Source organism: Cyprinus carpio, chromosome A9 (assembly GCF_018340385.1).
Source record: "Cyprinus carpio isolate SPL01 chromosome A9, ASM1834038v1, whole genome shotgun sequence".
In the NCBI taxonomy this organism is placed as follows: Eukaryota; Metazoa; Chordata; class Actinopteri; order Cypriniformes; family Cyprinidae; genus Cyprinus; species Cyprinus carpio.
In genome coordinates, this window is record NC_056580.1 from 14,168,519 (window position 1) to 14,190,464 (window position 21,946).

General features: G+C 38.2%; 2 protein-coding genes and 1 non-coding gene across 4 annotated transcripts; all 3 read right to left on the reverse strand.

Annotated features, from left to right (window-relative positions):
- Positions 1–715: 715 nt before the first annotated feature.
- LOC109090245 (SOSS complex subunit B2) lies at positions 716–4,360 on the reverse strand. Of its 2 annotated transcripts, none has more exons than XM_042763697.1 (6): positions 3,373–4,360; positions 3,002–3,140; positions 2,678–2,749; positions 2,132–2,216; positions 1,754–1,814; positions 716–1,456 (listed from the first exon to the last, which is right to left on the reverse strand). In XM_042763697.1, exons 1-6 carry the CDS (start codon positions 3,464–3,466, stop codon positions 1,254–1,256), a joined length of 654 nt encoding a protein of 217 aa, XP_042619631.1. In that variant the 5' UTR covers positions 3,467–4,360; the 3' UTR covers positions 716–1,253. The 2 variants fall into 2 exon arrangements, with proteins under 2 accessions (XP_042619631.1, XP_042619633.1); XM_042763699.1 differs by having other exon boundaries at positions 1,772–1,814; positions 3,373–4,359.
- A 740-nt stretch (positions 4,361–5,100) lies between these two features.
- Positions 5,101–5,182, reverse strand: trnas-cga. The gene has a single exon. It is a non-coding gene; the product is annotated as a tRNA-Ser (tRNA).
- A 2,757-nt stretch (positions 5,183–7,939) lies between these two features.
- Positions 7,940–19,775, reverse strand: LOC109090244 (caveolae-associated protein 2-like). Its single transcript, XM_042763700.1, has 2 exons — positions 19,155–19,775; positions 7,940–9,323 (listed from the first exon to the last, which is right to left on the reverse strand). The coding sequence occupies exons 1-2, from the start codon at positions 19,680–19,682 to the stop codon at positions 8,454–8,456; spliced, it is 1,398 nt and encodes a 465-aa protein (XP_042619634.1). The 5' UTR covers positions 19,683–19,775; the 3' UTR covers positions 7,940–8,453.
- Positions 19,776–21,946: the final 2,171 nt, after the last annotated feature.

Genomic DNA, 21,946 nt, shown 5'->3' on the forward strand with positions numbered 1-21,946 from the left:
TAAAATATTAACTACTAAATTACTTATTAAACCATATCTAACCAAATCCATATCTATATTCAAGGAAATCAACTCAACTGGGTGTAAAAATCCCCAGTAACGTGTTACTTGGCACAATGAATGAATATACTGACATAGTTATTTCAGCAAACAAAAAAAAAAAAAAAAAAAAAAAAAAAAAAAAGGTGCTGGACCACAAACTAGGAAATCTTTCAAACCACCTTGCAGGTTCTCTAACTCATTAACTATTTACCAGAAGCATTAAACACTCTACCCTGTGCAAGCAACACTTTGGGTAGATGCATTAGCATCACTCGCGCTGCACATGTTAAAGTGTATTGGAACTGTTGGGCTAACTGCTATAAAACAAAAGTTCCAAACATAGGTTCAGGAGGAGCCTAATCATTCAGTTCTGTTGATCATCATTACAAGCCTATGTAAGCAGCAGTCACTGCGCCGTCCCAGCGACAATTCTTCCAGAGGTGGGGGGTGGCAGTAAGCCAAGTTTGTTTACCATTAGCTGCATGATTTAGTCCCTAAATTGATATGCAGATATAACATTAAATGTCTATATAACATACACAAAAGGTGTTACAGTATTAGAATATGCTGAATATTTCAGTGTAGTCATATCTCACCGCATAAAGGCAACAGTCTTATTCAATGTAAATGGCACTCAAAAGATCAAAAAGAACAATTACAACAACAGCCAGGATCAATTTCCCAACATTTTGTTCTTGATTTATTCCTAATTAAATAATCCTAAGTGTTCAATCAAACTATTACCTTAACTTTAACATGGTCACTTCTGGTAATTTTTTTGGCCAAAGGTGTGGGGAGAACCCATATAGTTAGTCACTTTGAAGTTCATTCCCCAATTTGCAACAGCAGTCAATCATTCCTGAATCACATGACAATGCATTCACTATAAAAATTAATAGAAGAAAGTGCATCAAGTGTTCAAGTAGGGTGTATAGCTCAACACATTTAGGGAAAGGAAATAAATGGTGGGCCACTGAACCGGCACTCAACAGGCAAAGAGTATGCCAAACTTTAACTGTAACAAGTTGAATTCTAAACTTCTGTGATAACAAATCGCACTATGCAAATATTGGCAAATGACAAAGCAAAAAGCACAGTTGGCAAAACAGTAGCGCTGAACCTCGTATTCTCTTGATTGGCAGCATTGTTTTGTGTATTGGTTTGTGGAAGGATTTTAGGGAGGAGTGGGAACATGGAAGTTCTCATCCGTCTCATCTCTTTGAAGCCCTTCTTGGGTCCCTGCCATTGCTAATGGTAACTGTGGGTTTGGGTGGAGCAGGGGGTCCCCCTGCAGTTACTGAGGGTGGCCCATTGCCTGGAACACGCCCGTTTGGTCTTCCTGGAGCCCCAAAATTGGGATCCCGAGGCACAGGTGCAGCACTGTTATTGGGAAATACTGGCACAATACCATTTCCTGTTGGACAAATAGTTAAAACAAAGGTGACAGACTTGATCAACATAGAGACACCGTTATGAGTGTTACAGCTATTACTCTAGTTTCATCAATAAGCAGACACTTATCAAAAGCAATGTACAATATGCCAATGGTAGGTACAAACAGGAGTGAGATCTCAGTAAATCTAATTTCTGAAATTGAACCTGCAACCTTCGTTAGCAGATCAGATTCCAAACCATTAACCTACCACTACAAAAATCAGCATTGTCACCTTCACAGGCCAGACCATGTGAAGTACTAGCCATATTTGCTCACCTGTCTGTGCAAGAGTACCTGTATTTTGATTCGGTGGAGAATTCCCCCGCTGTTCTTTACCCTATTGAGAGCACAAGAGATAAGACACCGTTGTGTTGACTTTAGTCATAAACCAGCACCTCCTCTTATGCAGTTTAATGGCTCAGTATTTGAATGTGCAGAAGAAGTGAAACCAAATGTTTTCTCCATAAATTACTACTACATTCTTATTTATCTGTTCTAAACAAAGACTTTGAAATGAGGTAGAACGCAAAACAAAGCCTATGTTTTCACAATTACTGAAGCAAATTTACACATGCAAACAATTTAAAAGGAAGTATACTCATTGAGGCATCACACTGAGGTGCCATTTTGCATAAACAGGAAGACTGGACCCACCGTCTTGTTCTGCTGGTTAGCTTGTGCTAGCAGCTCTGGATTTGGTTCACTGAAATTAGGAACCTCAGAATACACCATACAGAATCTGTGAAAGACAGTGCAAAATAAATATGCCTTTAATGACACTTACATGCACGACTTTGGTAGAAGCATTTATTCAAAGCAATCTGCATTGAAGGTGTACGTGTTATCAGTTCATGCATTCCCTGGGAATCAAACATGACCTTGGCATTGCTGGCATTATTTTCCCAGACTTGGAAATGGAGATATTAAAACTGAGATTTCATTGTTTCTCCATAGTCGCAGGAACCCTTATTTTTAAATCACTTTTGACATTTACTGAACTCTCATAAAGTATACATAGCTACAGAAATAATGAAATATCTACCCACTGACTCTAGATTTTAGAACTGACACAAGGGTTAATTTTGGGTTTATCTGCCAAATGGACGTACTTATTGCCCAATGCTGATAAACCACAAAATGATGAATGTGACAAATTATTATATGCAGCATGTACTGTGGGAGATAATATTTAATACTTACTCTCCTATTTTCTGCAAGTCTCCTCCTCGTCCAGTGTACAGTGTAAGGCACCCCTTCCAGATTGAAGCATACCTAGGCAGACACAAATATTTCCAAGTTGAAACAAACATCTGTACACAATGCAATATGGTCATAAGCCTTAATGCATATTTAATCTCTGTAAAAAAAAAAAAAAAAAAAATATATATATATATATAAAATTTTTTTTTTTTTTTTTTTTTTTTTTTTGAAAGAGCAAGTTGCCGGTTTTTGTTTGATAGATGCTTCTATCGGGTTGTCAAATGTCTGAATAAACTACACAGAGAGACAGGAGGAGGTTCGTACCCTCTCGTGAGGCGGATGATGTCCCCGGGCTGGATGAGGCTGCCCAGCTCATCCCACACAGAGATGGCGATGCTGCCGCTCTTATCCGCCACCCTGCACGAGCGCACCTCGTGCCCGTCCTTTGTCTTCGTCACCCGACCTGCGCGTGCACGGCAAAGTTAAGTCAAATCTCAACCGTTACAAAACTACTAAAACACAAACAACTGCGTTACACTACGGCAGATAACATTAACGATCAAAGCTACAAGAACACTGCAACGGCGACGTCAATCGCAACGTTAGACCTGATAATCATCAATGTTAGTTGTGAGGAATTAGCTCTTCTCGTGCTAATAAACGGTAGTGAGGGGCACAGCAGTGAATCCACTTACCGATTTCCAAAACTATAAAGACGATATTAAGGTTTTTCAATCCGGGCTTTACATCTTTAATCAAGATCACAGCTTCGTTGGAGATAATCGACATTTCTGAGGGCTGAGGTGGAGGCTAGCACACCGGCTAGCGAACCCACAGCTGTGTGAGAGGATTTCTTGATCTAAAGCTAAATCTGTGCCCTGAGTGGGTTGTTTTATCCGCCAGATAAACTTTACTTGGCAAATCAACCGTTTACAAGACCCTTCTGCAAAGGCTGGGGTGTTTCTAGCGTAACATTTGAGGCCGTCTGTTTTCACACTCCACCATCGAGCTAAAGGAGTGAAAGTTAAAAGGGGGAAATGTTTTTCCTCCTCCACGATTAAAACTATTCGTATAAAACACTCAGTTCATTTTGCAGACAGAGATGTTTGACTTCATCCTGTCCTAAACCTGAAAACCTACGACTCCCAAGACTTCGCTTTTAAGTCGTTCAGTACTTAAAATGTCTAGCATCCAGGTTGATTTATACCGAGTCACGGTCTTTTTGTTAGCCTTCACTAACAACACACGACGTCAAATTAACAAACAGCTGTTGAAATGGACGGTTCTTTACATCTAAACGTGCCGGTTGCGTTTAAACCCGTGTCGGTGGGTTCAGTCACACACACCGCCGGTCAAACTCAACAATAACGCGTCTCTTCATTTCACCCTCCACACGAAAATCACTCATCTGGTGTCTAATCGACATTCAAAGGCTAAAGCGACGACTTAGTCAACCTAAAAACGGATATCAGCCAAGATAACTAACTATCCTGTGCGTTATGAGCAGTTCGAAACTTCCTCGTGGCCTTTAAAACTGATATAATTATTAGCATGTTTCTACATGTGCAGCACTGCAAGCTTACTATGAAAGATAACTTAAAACCCGGTCACTAATAAGTGGAAATCTCTATTTGACAGTGCTGTTTCTCCATTCCCTCACTAACAAAGCGTCTGCTCTGCGCTCGCGTGTGCTCGGCTCTTTAAATTCTACCGGATGTACCATCCCACTGTTCCGCGGGGGTGTTCAAAGATGTGTATTTGGCCTTAAATCCACAAATGCGATTTTAATTTACGCACATTTGAGTGAAAAGACATGACAAACGATTCACTCTGCATTGTCCAGTATCATAAACATCGCACAGGAACGAAAGCTTTAGAGACACAAGTGTTGGTTTTTACCGTGTTCTTGTTACATTGAGCTCAATCTGATTGGACACCGTGAAGAATGTGTCCACATGGATAGGAAATAACCACACACACCATTCCTTGCACGATTGTCGGCGTTGTGTAATATGATTCACATACACGTTCCTAAATATTTCCAAAAGTATTTGGGTTGCGTCATCACCCCAGGGATCACTGAGGTGATGATGTAACCCAAATCAATACCCAGTCCCAGGTCGTCTGTTTTGCTGTATTTTAAGGGTTGGGTCCTGTTACCTGTATATATATATCAATGAAGTGCAGTTAAAGCTGCTTTGGCGTTAACATCAAGGAAATCCAACAAGCTTTTAAAGGCCATGTACTGTAGATATATGCACAGCATTTGCTTCATCACGTTCAGTGTTGTGCTTTCCGAATCGAGGTGTGAAAACATGAGTGATTTACTATCAAGATTTAGATCGTTGTAAATTTCCACAAATAAAGTTACAACTGACTTGTATAAATTAGTTTTTAGGGTTACAGCAACAGAAAAGGAAAGTCGTCACGAACAGGATTCGAACCTGTGCGGGGAAACCCCATTGGATTTCGAGTCCAACGCCTTAACCTCTCGGCCACCGTGACGCCATTTTGAGTGTCGTAAAGACGAAATAAAACTACAATCTGAAAAAAATTCACGACAAGAACTTTTTAGTGTTTAAAATAGTCTTAAATTGTTACACAATTATAGCTATATTTGACATAAATAGCTCACTTAAAATACAATCATATGTAGAAATTTTTCTTATCGATTTCAAACTTTTCAGACAGTTAACGTTACTATAAACAAAAAAGAATATATAAATATATAAAACACTATTTATTAGCACATGGTGTTCAAACAAACTTTCATGAGGCGATAATATTGGCGCAAAAGCATTTATTACGTAAATGTAATGAAAAGCCGGCATGTTTTCAGCGAAGCATTAGAATACGATTTTTTTTTTTTAAATCACAATCGGATAAGGTTCTGAGTAACGAAATAAAATATTGATATTTTGTTACGAAATAACTATAATTAGTTTTACGGGCTTATGTTTGATAATCGTCTAAAAGGAAAGATGCATCAAGCAGATGAAATCGTGAACTGACGGCATTTGGCCACAAGGTGGAGACAGCATAATCCATTCAATTGTAAAGGTCCAGTTCCACAAGGAGGCCAAGGAGGAAAATTGCCTAAATAAATAAATAAATAAAATGATCTATTAAATAAATAATAATACTAATAGCAGCAGCAGTAAATTACAAATACTTGTTTGCATAGGATATATAATGTAGCCTATTTTATATTATTTAGGCACTGTATAATTCAACATCTAATGGGAAGCCAGTCTAACTTAACATTTTCTTATTTTGATATTGTATATTTCTTAGTATTAATAATTTTTAATTAATTATTAACAGTTCATCGGGCTCTTACTGATTTAATCTATTCCATCTCAGACCAGGTTTTTCCATCACTCATCATTAGAACACATTTACACATGTGCTTCCTCTTAGGAAAATGTAGTTTTTAACAGAATTTCTTATAATTAAGGCTAGCCTATTATTCATATCAGGCCAATAATTACTTTTTTTATTATTTTTAATCTATATAGCATTTGTTATGAAAACAACAACCTGCACATTTAACAACAGCTACAACATGCCACAGTTGTAATATAAATCTAGGGAAAATCTATTCCCTTAACAGATTATCTATTATATTCTACATCAAATTTTTTCATATAGGCCTGTGTTAGTGCTGGTGCAAGATTATGTTTTTTCCTCTTTTCATCAGTCTTTTCAGTTTATGTGCCGTTTTTCAAAAATGTTCGACTTTATCCATAGCATTTTAAATGGCCAGTTCTCAATAGAATTCAAATAGATCGCACATTTTACCATCAACTTCGCGATAGGAATGGCTCGCGCAAATCTGATCACACTTTTCGAGTGCAGTGCACTGGTGAACGCGCGCCGCTCGTGCACAATTAAAAGAACTGCGCTTCAGTTCGGTTCGTAGGTGAAGTTACAAGCCTTTATAAAAGCGACGAAGTCGAGATTTAAATAATTGATTAATAGCCTGATCCTAGGTTTCTTTTAACCATGGTATAAATATTGGGGGGTTGTACTTTCTATTCTTGGTTATTGGGCGGGTTCCCCCCCAGCCACCCCGCAAACTACGCCCCCTGAGTACATGTAACCTGACCCCTCAGTGTACCTGAGAGCCAGAGAGATTTTAGTTTGCTTGCCAAACCCACATGTGGTTGATGTAGAAAATGAAACCGTGAAGTTTTCTGTTAAGACCGACTATTCATCTTCCCTCACATACCCCGCATTTACAACAGTGAAGAGCAACAGAACTTGAGGCACTCAAAATCTACCTTGCTTCTCACACTTTTAAATTGCATTAATAAATGCATAAATGTTGTCTGGATAATTGTTCATTGTTGTAAACAAAATCCACCAAACCCAAACAAGGTCAAGGTCATTTATTTATGTAGCACCTTAAAACAGCATGACTGCTGTGCTGACCAAGGTGCTTTATCAGTGTTGAGCATCATTGCCGCAGCATGATATATAACACCAGCATGGAGCAGTGTGGTCCGAGAGGGGCGGTGAAGAGGCCTGCAGGCAGCACACCTGTAGAACATGCAGGTATTGCATACCTCAGCTCATGTGCACGCCACTGGAATCGCAGACACTAAAGTGACCTTCCTGTGTCTCAGCAATATTTGTACTGAGTAGTTTAGTGTGAGATGGATAGAAGATGTTTTAGTTTAGAAGTCTATCCGGCAGCAATTTTTTATATTTACAGGTCTGAGTACAGAGTATTTCATCAATGAATCATCTGAACAATGTTAGTGTTTAGCGGAATATGAAGTTATCACATCAGAAACATGGAATGTTTGACCACACAAATACTTCTGGTTCACTTTACATTTGTATTTATCAAGCTGTGTATGTGTGCCCTTGGCGTGCACTATAGCAGTAACTGGAGAGTGGTTGGCGGTGGGCAAGGTTGCCATGGAGATGGCAGTCAATTGTGCTGGCTTTTCCCCAGAAAATTTGTAAAAACGCTTCCCACCATGGCAAGCGCTGCTGTCGGTCCTCATAGACATCTACTTATTCAAGCCTTGAGAACTTTGTCAACATATCACCTCTTGTGTCTGTTTTATACTGTATAAAAGTACAGTGGTGGTACAGTAATGACGTTCCATTTTGTTACTATATATTTCATGGTTACCATATCAATATACAATGGTTTCTACATTGTACTCCAAACAATACCATGGTATTTGCATTAAAGTACTTTGTGTGAAAAATTAAGTTCTGCTTCCAAAAACCATAATACTACCATAGTACTTTTTTGTAAGTGATTTAATACTAAATCTTATGTACAGTACATTGACAGAAAAGAGTCTGGACTCCAGCATAACAAAGGACAGATTGGCAAACACATTGCCTCTCCTACACACAAAGAAAAAACGATAGAGAGTGAGGGTTCAGGCATTTCAGTTCAGTCAATTTCATAGTATTCACAGGCTCCCACAGGAAAATATAGCTATTTCGGTGTATCATTGTGGTGACAGTGGTCTGAACTGCTGTACCATTCTCTGGGCCTTTATTCAGAATCTATTTGAAATGGAATCTAAATGGAATTTCCTCCTACAAGAACATGCTTAATTTCTGAACTTAACACAATAGGTTATAGTTACATTATATTTGGGGTTAATTCAGGCCAATATGTTATTTCAGCAGACATGCTAACATTACACAAGCTTGGGGACAAGATACCAGTGGCACAAGTGAGTAAATAAACTTCCCAAAGTCTCAGAAGTGGATTGAAGTCAGAGGGCTAGAAACACAACTATATCTAAGAAGTTAGCTTAACAGTAGCTGCAGTTGATGGCGGAGACACGGATGCTTCTTCTGCAGGTCTGGCATCTTTCTCCTCCTCCTCTTCCTCCTTCCCGTTTTCCTCATGATCATCAGTGTCATCATCTTCATTATCCACTTCCTCTTCAGCCAGAGTCGCAGATGGACCGTTTTTGAGATCTCCACCCTCATCTGAAACTAGCACCTCTCCATCCCCACTGCTCGGGGTGAAGGGGTTGTGATGATCATCTCCATTTGCTTTCTCAACTGAGGAGTGTAACTCAGCCAGGGGCAGCTCACCATCAGGTCCCCCAATGTTGGGAACTTCCACTGGGCTGAGGTTCCTGGGTGAGCTCCCAGGCTGCTGGGAGGAGTCAGCATCTCCATCTCGTACCTTCTTGACGTTGATGGACGCTGGAGAGACGCGGAAGGACGAGCTCTTTGAAGAGGAGCTCTTCGGGTGGTTGGGGATGAAGCTTTTCTTGATTTTCTCGCGCTGTTCTGGAGGCACGATCTTGTTGATCTTCTTCTCGATGCTGCTTCTGGAGAAAGCTTTTTTTAGACTATCCACTTTCTTCAGACTGGAGCGCTTGAACTTGTCAGCACGAGAGCGCTCCAGATGTTCCCTTCCCGAACCTGGGAAACTCTCTTCATGCAAATCCAGGGACTCATCGCCACCCTCTGCCAGAAGGCTCGTTGCTCCTTTTTCCTCGCCGTCATCTGAGGAGAGGCTGATGGTCTGTAGGCCTTCATCTTGAGAGTGGTTTAAATCAGTGAGCGGAGTTGGTGTAGATGGTGCAATCTCATCCTGAGAGGTGGAGGCCAGGCCATCTTTAGTAAGCAGAGTGGAGGGGATTTCATTATCCTCCTGAAATTGGAGAGAAAGAAAATGTGTTTAGCAACTGAAAGATTCAATGTGCTTTTTTTTCACGTTGTTACATTTTGCAGACGATTTGGATAACCAAAGCCACTAACATTGGCTGTTCATGCATTTTGTAAGAATCGAACCCACAACCTTGCCATTGCTAGCAGCGTACTGTACTGTAAAGATTTGTTTCAAGTCCACACACTACTTTTGTACAAATAAACAAAACAAAGAGATGAGTCAGTTTGTGTGTGTGTGTGTGTGTGTTTTTTAAGTTATATTGTGCAATCTGCTGAAAACCTGTTTGTTGCAGAACAAGCTATACCCAAGGCATGTGGAGGCATTGTCTTGGAGTTACTCCAAAGCAAAAAAAAAGGTTAAGGTTTACTCTTCCCGCCAAATTCCTTTAAAAATTTTTATAAAAATGCAAACTGAAATCTTGTTAGCAATCTAAGTCATGTTTTTTGGTATACTGCACAGCTCAATATATGTTTAATGCAATCATTTTTATCGCTTTCTTCTTTGCTTTTGTTTCTTATGGTGAGATTATGCATGTACATAGATAAAATATGAATTAAGGTTACCTTATGCAAAATTAAACATTTACTCAATCATTTAATCACTGCAATAAACAAACAAAAAACTCTAGATATGCCACACCCTCTCAAATCTCTCTCTCTCTCTCTCTCTCTCTTTCACACACACACTGGTTTCCATGTTTTGTGGGGACTATCCATAGGTGTAATGGTTTTTCTGCTGTATAAACTGTATTTTCTATCCCCTTACCCTAACCCTAAACTTACTGCTCACACAAAACATTTTTGCATTTTTACATTTTCAAAAAAAATTTAATAATAATAATAATAATTATGTATGATTTATAAGCTGTTTTCCTCAAGGGGACGAAAAAAGAATCCACACAAGGTCAAAATACATTAGTATTACTATCCTTGTGGGGACATTTGCTCCTCATAACGTGGAATACCAGAAACACACACCACACACACACACAGAGACAGCGAGGACAGAATAGATCAATATTTTGGGTATACTGCATAGATTATGCATGTATACAAATAAATATAAACAAATGTTACCTTTTGCAAAATGCAATATTCTGAAATAAACAACAACAACAAAAAAGATCACCAAATATGCCACACCCTTTGTGTGGCGTGCACATGAGCTGAGGTATGCAATACCTGCATGTTCTACAGGTGTGCTATGCCACATCTTTTTCTGACACACAGACAGTGCAGAATATTCTCTTATCGCTGCTCTCCCCTCATTCACGCAGACCCCAGACACACACCTCAGGCATGGCTGCTGAGGGTTATGCTTCACGCTTAAGGAGTAAATTGAAGATCTGACCCTCAGGGAAGGGCGGATTAGCAGGACGAATGGAGCTTTTGCACGCTAAGCTGCTCCCTCATAAGGGCACTAAGCACACTCCCAGTAATTCAGAGCACGTACCATATTTCTGTCCAAGCTCTAAACATCTAAATGGCAGATTTGTTACTGTATGTCAGTATTTCAGTATGAAATCCCTCTTTTAGCTGTGTTCAGCATTAAGCTTCACTAATTAAAAGGAACTGTTCCTGTTCCTATAACCTGTAATAAAGATGCAACATTCTAGACATTGCGAACTCTCAGTGGTCGGACATTCAATTTATATTATTACATGCGCTATAAAATGGAACAACATCATATTCACATTCAAGAAATCTTTTTTGATTAATATGAGAAGAATATATTCCAAAGGTTCTTTTTTTTTTTTTTTTTAAATGTGTTAAATGTGTTTTGTTTTTTCCCAAATGGATGGTACTCATCTTTAACATTTCGCCTTTGAATAACCAGTATCACCCTGAGGGCAAAGATCCAGTCAAAACCAGTGTTGACTCTGGGCTAACCAGTTTCTTCATGAGCAAACATACAGAGTAACTCCCCTCACGATCAAGAGCTACATGGAAACCAGAGCTGGGAGTTGGCTGTGTTCGGTTAGTTCTATAAATTTATTAGCTTTTAATTTGTGATAACCTGGTTATGGCTACCTTTGTATTCTATTTCATAATTAATAATAGATTGAAACTCAGGTGGCACCTTTATTTTATGTTTTTAGCCAACCGTACAAGAACTGTAATATACAGAATCTGCACAGAAGGGATTTAGCGAGACAAACTATAACTCAGTAAAACGATCCCCTATTGAAATTGATTCAGCTCGAATCTAATTAGTTTGTGCCTTGAGGGTCTTGTCAGATGAAAAGTGCACATATGAAATATATCTCCAAAAGCCTGGGAAATTTCACACAGTAGGTTGACCCCAATCTGAAGGCTTTATTAAGAGTATCAACAGTACAAACAAATTTTAAAAGAAGTAAAACTAATATTAATATAATGATAAATATTTTACAAAATCCTTTGGGAATGATATCATTCTAGTGACATTTTTCTCACAAGCTGAAACCCAAAACAGTTTTGTCTCTGTTTTGTTAGTTTCACTCTTCATCTAGCTGCTCCAGTCTTTCTGATCCTGCTCTGTATCCACCTTTCTTAACATTTGTTTCTCAGCCTTGTATCTTGTGACACTGTGATAAATCAAGACACTTGCCATTCAGATTTTGACCTTTATCTAAATACACAATGACTTGCAAGGCTCAGAGGAAGAGAAATAGGAGGGGACTGAAGGATAGAGAGAGGGAGAACTTTTGAAAACATTGTGTCACATGCTGATACCCCTGCTTCAGTGTGTAATGTGAGCCTGGATAATTAATGCGCCCCGCTGGAGGCCTCTGGACTTTTTAGAGAGGAAACATCGAAAGAGATGAGAGAAATGGTATGTGTGTGTGTGTCTCAATCAGGCTCGTAAGGCCTGAACAGACAACACAAGGGCAGTGGAAAGCACGGGAAAGAAGCAGAGGAAAGACAAATATAAGAACAATGGATGAGGATGAGACTGTTAGAAAAGAGACAAAGAAAGGATGTGTCACTGCTGGATGTTAGCAGTATTGCATTTGTTCTTGGTCAGGGAAAGTGTGTGTGTGGGTTTTTTTTTTTTTTTTTTTTTTTTTTTTTTTTTTTTTTTTGAGACAGACATGAATAGATGTCAGGAGCTGCTCTCAAAGACCATCACTACAGTATTCAAAAAGGAGAACCATGATGTGTTAATATAAAATACAAACACTATAGCAGTGGTATTTTAGTATTATTTATATAATGTATATATTATGTATATACCATTTTAAATTAGATTTAAAAATACTATGTAGGTTTATTTTTATTTCAGTTTTAGTTTTTTTTTGTTTAATTTTAACATTTCAACCTGTATTTTTTTTTAGTTAGCTATACCAAAGCAATATTTCTTATTTACTTTATTTAAATTTTTTATCTATTATTTATATTTTATATTTCACCTTTTTTCAATTAACAACAACAACAACAACAACAACGACGACGACGACGACTCTATAACAACACTGTTCTGCCATGAAAAAACAAAGCTGACACAATAAAACAACAAAGGCACAGTACATTGTCTTTGAATTTTTTTCTTCTCATCCTAGGAAAATAATTCTGCAACTGTCAATTCCCATGCAAATCTAACTCAGAAAAAAGTCTATACATCTGCATATTTTGATTGTCAGTAAAATGATGTCCAACTAAAATAATGACTGGATTTCATGTTTAAAGCCCTTTTCTCTAACTTAACCCCGCTTTAATTATATAACATATAACACATTAATAAGTATCTGATAACATAAAACACATCACATACAGCCCACAAAGATGTGCTCACTCATCCGTTACCTGTTTATGATGTGTGGAAGAAGTTCAGGGAATCTTTGGCTTTTCTCCAGATGGAGAAAATAAGTGGAAAGCAACAGCCAACTGGCTTGAACACAGTTCAGGGAGATGCCAGGCAAAGCAATGTGCTATCAAAGCCTCTGATCTGCAGCATTGTGGTGAAAACTATGGGAAAACTATACTTAAAGGCCATCTGTGGGCTTTCAACTGTCTTTGACTGAATTAAGCATAGCAGAAGTTTACTGCCCTGCAGAATGGAAGAATATTTTTTTTCTTTATTTTTTTGCTTCTAATCTAATTCTTATTTATTATTGTCTGAGCTGATGAGAAGTGAGCTGTCTAAAAGAGGGGTCTGATTCCATCTCTCTCTCTCTCTCTCTCTCTCTCTCTCTCTCTCTCTGTCTCTCTCTCTCCCTCTCTCTCAGGTTTATTTTAAAAAGCTTCATTGTCTCTGTCTGTCTGGCCACTTGAAATAATCACATGATTAGTCATGCTTCCTAAAGTATCATTTTTCTAATTAGACTGTATTTATTTGAGTGAGCCCAATAATACCTGCAGAATGAGTGTGTCTGGATCATTTCATCTTCACAGGGCTTGACTTTTCAGATCTCACCCTTGACATATTTCTTATTTAAACTGTACATTTGGGTTGGGCATATCAAATGGCTTGTCTGTTTAAACAAATAGCCAACAGGCTTTAATTTTAATGAACCATTGCTACTTGATAGTCAGTTGCAGGTGGTATTTATAAACCAGGGATGGGGCATTCTCAATCCTCAAAACATTTGATTGGACAAACATCTGTTTGGTGCAGGATGAGTCATACCCCACTTAACCTTGATGCTTCACAAACATTACTGAGCTGGATGCTGGAGGAATCGTGGCTAGGAGGCAGGAAAGCGCATTTAGCAGGATTATATGAACACACCTCTCCTGAAATTCCATATCAGCTCTGTTTCAACAAAAGTGAAACAACACTTTTTTTTTTTTTATCCTTGAAAATATGAGTAGAAAAAAGGAAGCCGTATATTATCCTTGCAGTGATACGAGAGATATGAAACTACCACAAAGTTGAAGGCTGCTGGGGCAACAGTCAAATATATGCTGGGGCAACAGTCAAATATACAGTTTGGATGTCATTATACAAAAATATTTGAGTGCAGAATGCTGCAATTTACCAATCAGAATCAAGTAATGCTGAACGTTGTAAAAAAACAAACAGCCGTATGTGCGAGCTGTATGTTAGTACAATGATAAAGGGAGGAGTCGAGTTGTCAAACCAGAAATCCAGCACATTGAGCCGAAACATGCCTGAGCAGAGAAGATCTCTCTCTCTCTCTCTCTCTCTCTCTCTCTCTCTCTCTCTCTCTCTCTCTGTCTCTCATACTTTTTGTTGCTTCAGTTTGTTTTCCATTGTTCTCATCCAGTTCATTCTATCTCTTCTGTTCCTCTGCTGTTTCCTCCCCCGTCACAATCTCTTCCCTGGCCTTGAAGTTGTCATGCTTTGTTTTCATAGAGTTTTCTTTCTTTTTCTTTATTTCTTTCTTTATTTCTGTCAGTCTGTCTGTCTTTCTTTCTCCCCCCAACTCTGTCTTTCTCTCAGATTTCCTTTGAGGTGAATCTTTGTTGGTTGAGGGTGGAGCTCAGGGAACGGCACAGGAATTATAATAAAAGGACATCAACCGTTGTATTCCTACCTGAGCTTAAAAACATGGAAGAATTCATAAAACATTATAATTGCAACTTGAATCAGTATATTCTTAGATTAAAACAGCAAGAACAAATCTCTGACATACACCGAGCACAATAAGCAAACACATTTTCTCTCAGTGTCAGAGAATATAATCAATGATGAGATCAAATCAACACAGTCAAATTCAGATGAATGCTCTCTGTTGTTGAACAAACCGAACTGTGTGCATGCACTGCATGAAATGGATACAAATCTGGAAAAGGAAATCATGCTTTTGATTGATGAAAGAATGTGTTGTGTTGTATAACCCAGTGTTATTGTGCAGAATTATCAGTCTGAGTCTAATCAGAATCTGCTCCGTTGTTATAGCTCCGTTGTTATAAAAAGCTCTTTCTCGTAATGGGAAGGCCTGTAAACACTGGTTACCAGGTTGTTTCCCTTCTCCCACCCCTAAAGTCTGTCACTTTCCCACAATTCACATTTGCATGCCAATATTTGTTTTTACCTTTCATTGAAGATACTGATCTTGAGGATTAAACATCTATGTTATGCCAAACTAACAGAATGCACAATTAAACACATGCCGATGGACTGATTGATCAATCATACATGGCATTATTTGGATCTCAGCAGACTTACATCATCCCAATGAAGGGTTCCATGGCATCTCTGGGCCAAAATAAACCCTGACAATGTTCAACAGGATTTCAGAGGGTGAACTGATGAGGGGAGTCGGAGCGACTACAAAGGTGTTAAAAAATGACAGTTGTCAGATGTTTTGAGAACGTTTTTTATGGAAAACATGCATTAATAACCAATATAGATTAGCAAAAACAGCATCAACTATGAACAGTTGTCTAGATTATTGCTGTGAACACATTTAATGATCCTTTCACAAGCACTGGCGACACAAACACAAAAAGGCCGAAGTCAGCTGCAGTGAAGAGCCTCAGCACGTAGAACCACAATTTTCAAGAATCAACACTGATGTACTTTTCAGAACACAGAAAGGGCAGTGATGCATTAAACATAAACAAATAGAGGCCTTAATGGGCAGTAATTACTGCAGATCATTAGTGCTTGTTAAGGGAAACAAGGCAGTTGACCAGACTGTCTCTCTCCCACACACATACAATTTCAGTGCCAAACTCAATGTGTATACTGCCTTTCTTTCTTTCTTTCTTTCTTTCTTTCTTTCTTTCTTTCTTTCTTTCTTTTACTTAACGCACAAATTCACTTCTTACTTTATTACTCCCTAAATCTAACTCTTTGAATATTTCTTTCTTTCTTTCTTTCTTTCTTTCTTTCTTTCTTTCGGAGGGGCCTTGTGTGTTCAAACCACACCTTCCATCTCCAAATGCCTTTGTACGGTGCACATAAAGTTTATAATTACCACACATGCGGGTGAGCATCATCAGGTGCCAAAAAACGAAACAAAACAAGCAAATGCACATCCAAAGAGCAATAGTACTCTTCCAAAGCAAACTTCTGAGAGCGAATGGATTTGAGATGGCTCTCCCTTGTGTTTGCATTCCATGTTTACTTTCAATATGGTGTCGTTCCATAGAACAATACACCAATGTTTTAATGGCCTGTGGTATAAGGACATGTACATCACTTTCCTTTAACAAAAAAAAAAAAAAAAGATACGAATCAAGCGAGTTAAAGATCATTGTCATGTCATATTGTATTGAAGTGCAAAAAATATGAAACATCACCTGCAGCTATAATGCCAAACATATGTCAATGTCCCAACACAAAGAGAGAAAGCACATACCTGTGCTGTTCTGTCATTCCTTGAGGCACTTTTTCACATGGGAAAGTGTGTTTTGACTTTGAGATACAAAGTCACAATTAGGGCAAACAAAGTTCCAAGTTCCAAATAAAACGCAATTGCAATTATGAGATAAAAAGTCACATTTACCCTTTTTTGATATTTCAGACACTCAACCCTCTCTGAGTGTGTGTGTGTGTGTGTGTGAATACATTGCAAACATATGAATATATATGGTACTGTTCAATGGTTTGGAGTCAGTGAGATTTTTAATGTTTTTTTCAAAGTAGCTTTATACACTCAGAAAGCTGCATTTATGTGATTAAAAATGCATTATAAAATATACTGAAATATTACAATTTCACTGTTTTCTATTTTAATATATTTTATATTATCATTATCATTATTATTATCATCAATTTGGAAAAAAGTTGTACTGCTTAATATTTTATGGAAACTGTGATACATTTTAGGATTCTTTGATGATGATGATTATTTTTTTTTAAAAGAACAGTATTTATTTGAAATTATTAATTGCATTAATAGCATTATTAATGTCTATACTGCAATTTTTGATCAACTTAATGGGTCCTTGCTGTATAAATGTATTCATTAATTTATATTTAAAAAGTGTGTATTTCAGTAGTTTCACAATACACACGAGGAGTGCTAGTGTGTTCATGTGTGTTACAAGCAAAACTTTACTTTTTATCTTGAAATTCATTCCCAAATTAGACATTATCTCCTGCAGCAAACCTGCACTCATATCAGAGTGTTTTAACAGGCTGAATACAGGCTGATTATCACTTTAGAAAATCACCTGCTGCTAGTGATCTCAAAGGGAACAGTTAAGACTGGGGTTCAGCCCCATGGCCTTCCTCTCTGACAGCTGGATTAGTCAAAAATCATCGCCCTGATAATTAAATCTCTCTACAATGATGGAATGCTCTTATTTAAAAAATGCAATTTCTTTAATTTTTTTATAAAGTAAATCATTTTGAATTTGCATACTTAAGATAAGTCTTAGAAATAGTTAACCCCAGCCTGCTTCAGAAAGCTTTAATGAAGAAATAAGTGTTTTGACCAAAAAAAAAAAAAAAAAAAAAGAATAAAAAAAGACAATAAAATTATCTTCTTATGGGAAATGAATCTGTTTGAGACATTTTATGCTAGTGAATGCCTTCATGAGGGATCAGGATATGAGTCTCAAAGGAGCTAAATATAAGTTTGTGTTTTTATATCTATTGACACTCACTTTGACATTTAGCTCATTCTTCTATTGAATAACATTTGCCTCAGGAAAACTGATTCCCAGAAAGCATTTTGAAAAGCAGAACTCTAACACCCCTAAGAAATGCCTCTACCTGCTTCTACAAGTCAAAGATCACTGTCCCAGCATGTAAAGCTGCATGTTGCTCGCTCCAGGGCAATCAGATAAGAATACTATTCTAAAAGCATGAGCCTGACGCAGCTGCTTAAATCAACACGACGCACCCTTCACATTAACCAACCGGCATAAAATATAATAGTACTTCCTGAGTGTGTAAAATTACATTACCTGAACATAAAAAAACACCTCACCAAAGACTAGAGGAAACTAAAGCACAGGTCACAAAGCTGGTTTAGCCAGAAGACTCAACTGTACAATCTCAGTTTGTTTTACACTTACTTGTAAGGAGAGGCTTTTAATCAAACAAGCCTATTGTAAACAAAGTGATCTTTGAGCTTTATGGTAAGAAATTATGAAAAATGAGAGAACTTGCCGGGGCCTCAAGATTAGTCATAGAATCTATTGTTTACATGCATACTGTAAGAATACACATTCCTACACATGCACACATTGCCATTTCACTGCAATCTGCACAAACTTCAAACTTCAAATTTCATCCCAGCTGTATTCACAGGAAGAATTCCCATGCACTTTAGTTTCACTGAAGATACTGCACACGTGTCCTGTTCTGCTGTTATTTTGTACATACCTTTACAAAATATTTAAAACACTGTGCATTTACTCCTCTAAATAAAAAATAAAATAAAATGCAAAAGCATGTGTTAAAGTGAAAGTATTGCTTTAATTGCTTTCATTGCTTCTGTTTTGTTAACTATATTACAGCCAAATAGAGTTTTTTAAACCATTAACATTTCCTAAAGTGTAGATAAATCTCATTCAGACACATTTTTATGATGTTTGCATGTATATATGTGTTTTTCTATTTGAATATAGTTAAATGGAATTTAAACTATATACAGCCATTTCTCAGTTTTCAGTGCCACGTGATCCTTTAGAAATAATTCTAATATGCTGATTTGGTGCTCAAGAAACCTTTCTTATTTTGAAAACAGTTTGTGGAATCCCTGATACAATATCTTTCAACGGTCTTGGAAAAGTTATTAATTTTGAATGGCCATGTTAAAGTCTTACATTCTCCACATATTCCCATTATTTTTGTCTTTTAAAGGGTCCATGAGTGTGAAAAAAACAGATTCAGATGCATATTTACATGTCTTCATCTTTAAGGCTTTAAAGGCTCCTTAAGAGTATAGAAAGATCTCATTCTTCTCACCTGAAAGATGAGCACTTTAAAGTGGTTCCTCTTGAGCAGATGGGCATGGTTGGCCTCCAGACGCTTCACCTGGCTGCTCTGTCTATCCAGGCGCTCCCTCACCTCTTTCACATTGAGGCCAGTCTTGCGCGAGCGCTCCAGCAGCTTGGCCACACTGTTGGCCGTGGACATGTGGTTCTTTGTGAGCTGGGTCACATCACCCTGCACCGTCCTCACCGCCCCCTCCAGCTCGGCCTGCTTCTTCTCCATCCTCTGCTGGTTCTCCTGCACTGTCTCGATCATCACCGTCAGCTTGTTGAGCAGAGCCACCACCGTGATGGCACTGACCTGGCCGCCAGGGGCTGTGGGGCTGGTCAGGGACTTGGAGCCCATATGGGAAAGGGTGTGGGCGGGGGAAGAGGGCACCGAGCCGGGACTGAAGCTCGGAATGAGGAGATCCTGAGCATCATGGGCATCTGGAACTGGTGGTGTCGGGGTGCTTTCCTCCCTGGGTAAGGTAGCTGTGCTTCGCTCTGCGTCTTCACTCATCCTGGAGTCAACACTGGTGATTTTGAATGACAGGGTTAAATTGTCTCTCACAGACACTCTCCTGCCTTCTGCGCCTCTCTAAAAACAACATTCCCAACACTCCACTTAAAAACTCCCCACACACCCAGGGGAGGGGCCTGGTTGCCGTGGTATTTAGCTCAGCCCATCAGAGAAATGTGAGTAAAGAGTGTCAGTGTGAAAGTGTGCTACTGCAGGTGTGCATTTTTCCTCAATGCAATTTCAGTATTGTTTGACCAGCTTGAATTTGCAATCAGTAATGGTTTTAAAAATGTTTGTCATACGTATGAATATTTGGACAACACCAGCAAGAGGAGTGTTTGTGTCAGGGGATGTTGGTGTATCTGTCTCTGTGTAAATTAACCTGAACGTCTCTACATTTCTTCGTGAATTTCTGCTGGCGTTTCTCTTCTCAGCTGTCTGGTAGACTGGGGAAATGTCACACAGGGAAAAATGAAAATCAGTGTTTGAACAGAGAACTGAGCTCATCTGTGGCAGTGGCACCATGCCAGACTCAAACCACACACAGACACATGCACACTGCATGAATGCAATGTTTAAGGGATAACTTGTCTAAAAATGAAGGTTCTGTTATCATTTGCTTTCATCCCCTCATATTGCTCCAAAACTATATGACACAAAAAGAGATGTTTTGAAAGATGTCCATGCCGCTCTTTTCCATACACTGAAACTAGATGGAAACTGAAGCTTTAAAAATATGGTATTCATTCACTTTTATCATATGGAAAAGAGCAGCTTAGACCAGGGTTATTACAGTTAACTACAAAGAAAACCAAAAACTTTAATAAAATAAAATAAACTGGAAAAAAAAAAACCTAACCCCCCCCCCCCCAAAAAAAAAAAACACCTCATCACATTATTCACAAATAGAACAAGCAACATATTTTACAATACATTTGATGCTAATTGTACAGGGTGGAAGTACAATAAACAAAGGCCATCCAGCAGACAGCTCACAGTAATCATAATCATAAATTGAAGTGCATTAAAAATAAAATGCATTAGGGATAAATTATGTCTTATGATTTATTTCAGGTATTAAAGCCACTCCAGACCAATAATCTTAACAAACAAATAAAACTAAATAAACAATCTGAATGAACAAAGAGAAGGAAAGACACTACCTCATTCATAGATCCGTGACCATGAAAGTAAACACATCACCTGGAAATCTGGTGTGGCGCTCATATCAAAGATAAACAAGCCGACCAGAGGTCATTTTCTGGATAATGACAATCAGTAGCACAGAATTATATGCATAACTTAGATATTTGTTTGGGAGTGTTATTAAAGGACAAGGACAATAATCTAACATAAAATAATCTTTATCTCCCATATCTGTTCATTTCCTGAGACTGAGCTGATTACCTCCCTTAGGCTGCCTGCAAGCACACATAAGCACAGAAACCACTGCTAATGTTTCCTTTGTTGTAGTTTGGTGGGGTATGTGTATTCTCCTGTAATGTGCTCATACTATAGATACAAATCAAAAACCATCACCCAAGTGACCCCACATCCACACATGGATATAAACAGATATGTCAGGCCAAAAACACTTATACTTAAAGGGATAGTTCACTCAAAATCATTTACTCACCCTCACATCGTTCCAAACCTGTAAGACTTTCTTTATGTTGTGGAACGACTATTTTGAAGAATGGTGGAAAACAAACTTTTTTGGTGACCATTGACTTCCACTGTATGGACAAAAAACACTGAGACATTTCTCAACATATTTTCTTTTATGTTCCATAAATGAAAGTCAGTCATACATGTTTGGACTGACATGAATGGGAGTAAATGACAATAGAATTCACATTGTTTTGGTGAATTATACATTAAAAAAGCTTTCTAATTTCTTAAGCTATTTCATAATCAGCCATTGCAAAGTGAGGCCTGACCTCTGCAGGTAGAAGGTACTCACTGCACTAAAAATAAATAAAGAAATAAAGAAATAAACTTGCTTGCGGTTTGGCACTGGTATTTCAAAATCCCAGCTGAGACCACCAAACCCTTTACCCACAAAACATGAGAGCAGAGAAAATAAGTGCATGAGAGGTACAAATTATTATATTTTTGGACCACATGTGACACTGTTTCAGTAAATGAATGCACTTAAATGAATGCATGCTGTAGTTGGATGATACTGTAAAACATCTCAGTAATGTGTAGTTTCCTGTCAGTTACATAACATCCTGTTGTTGATTCTGTTTATGAGAGTCGTC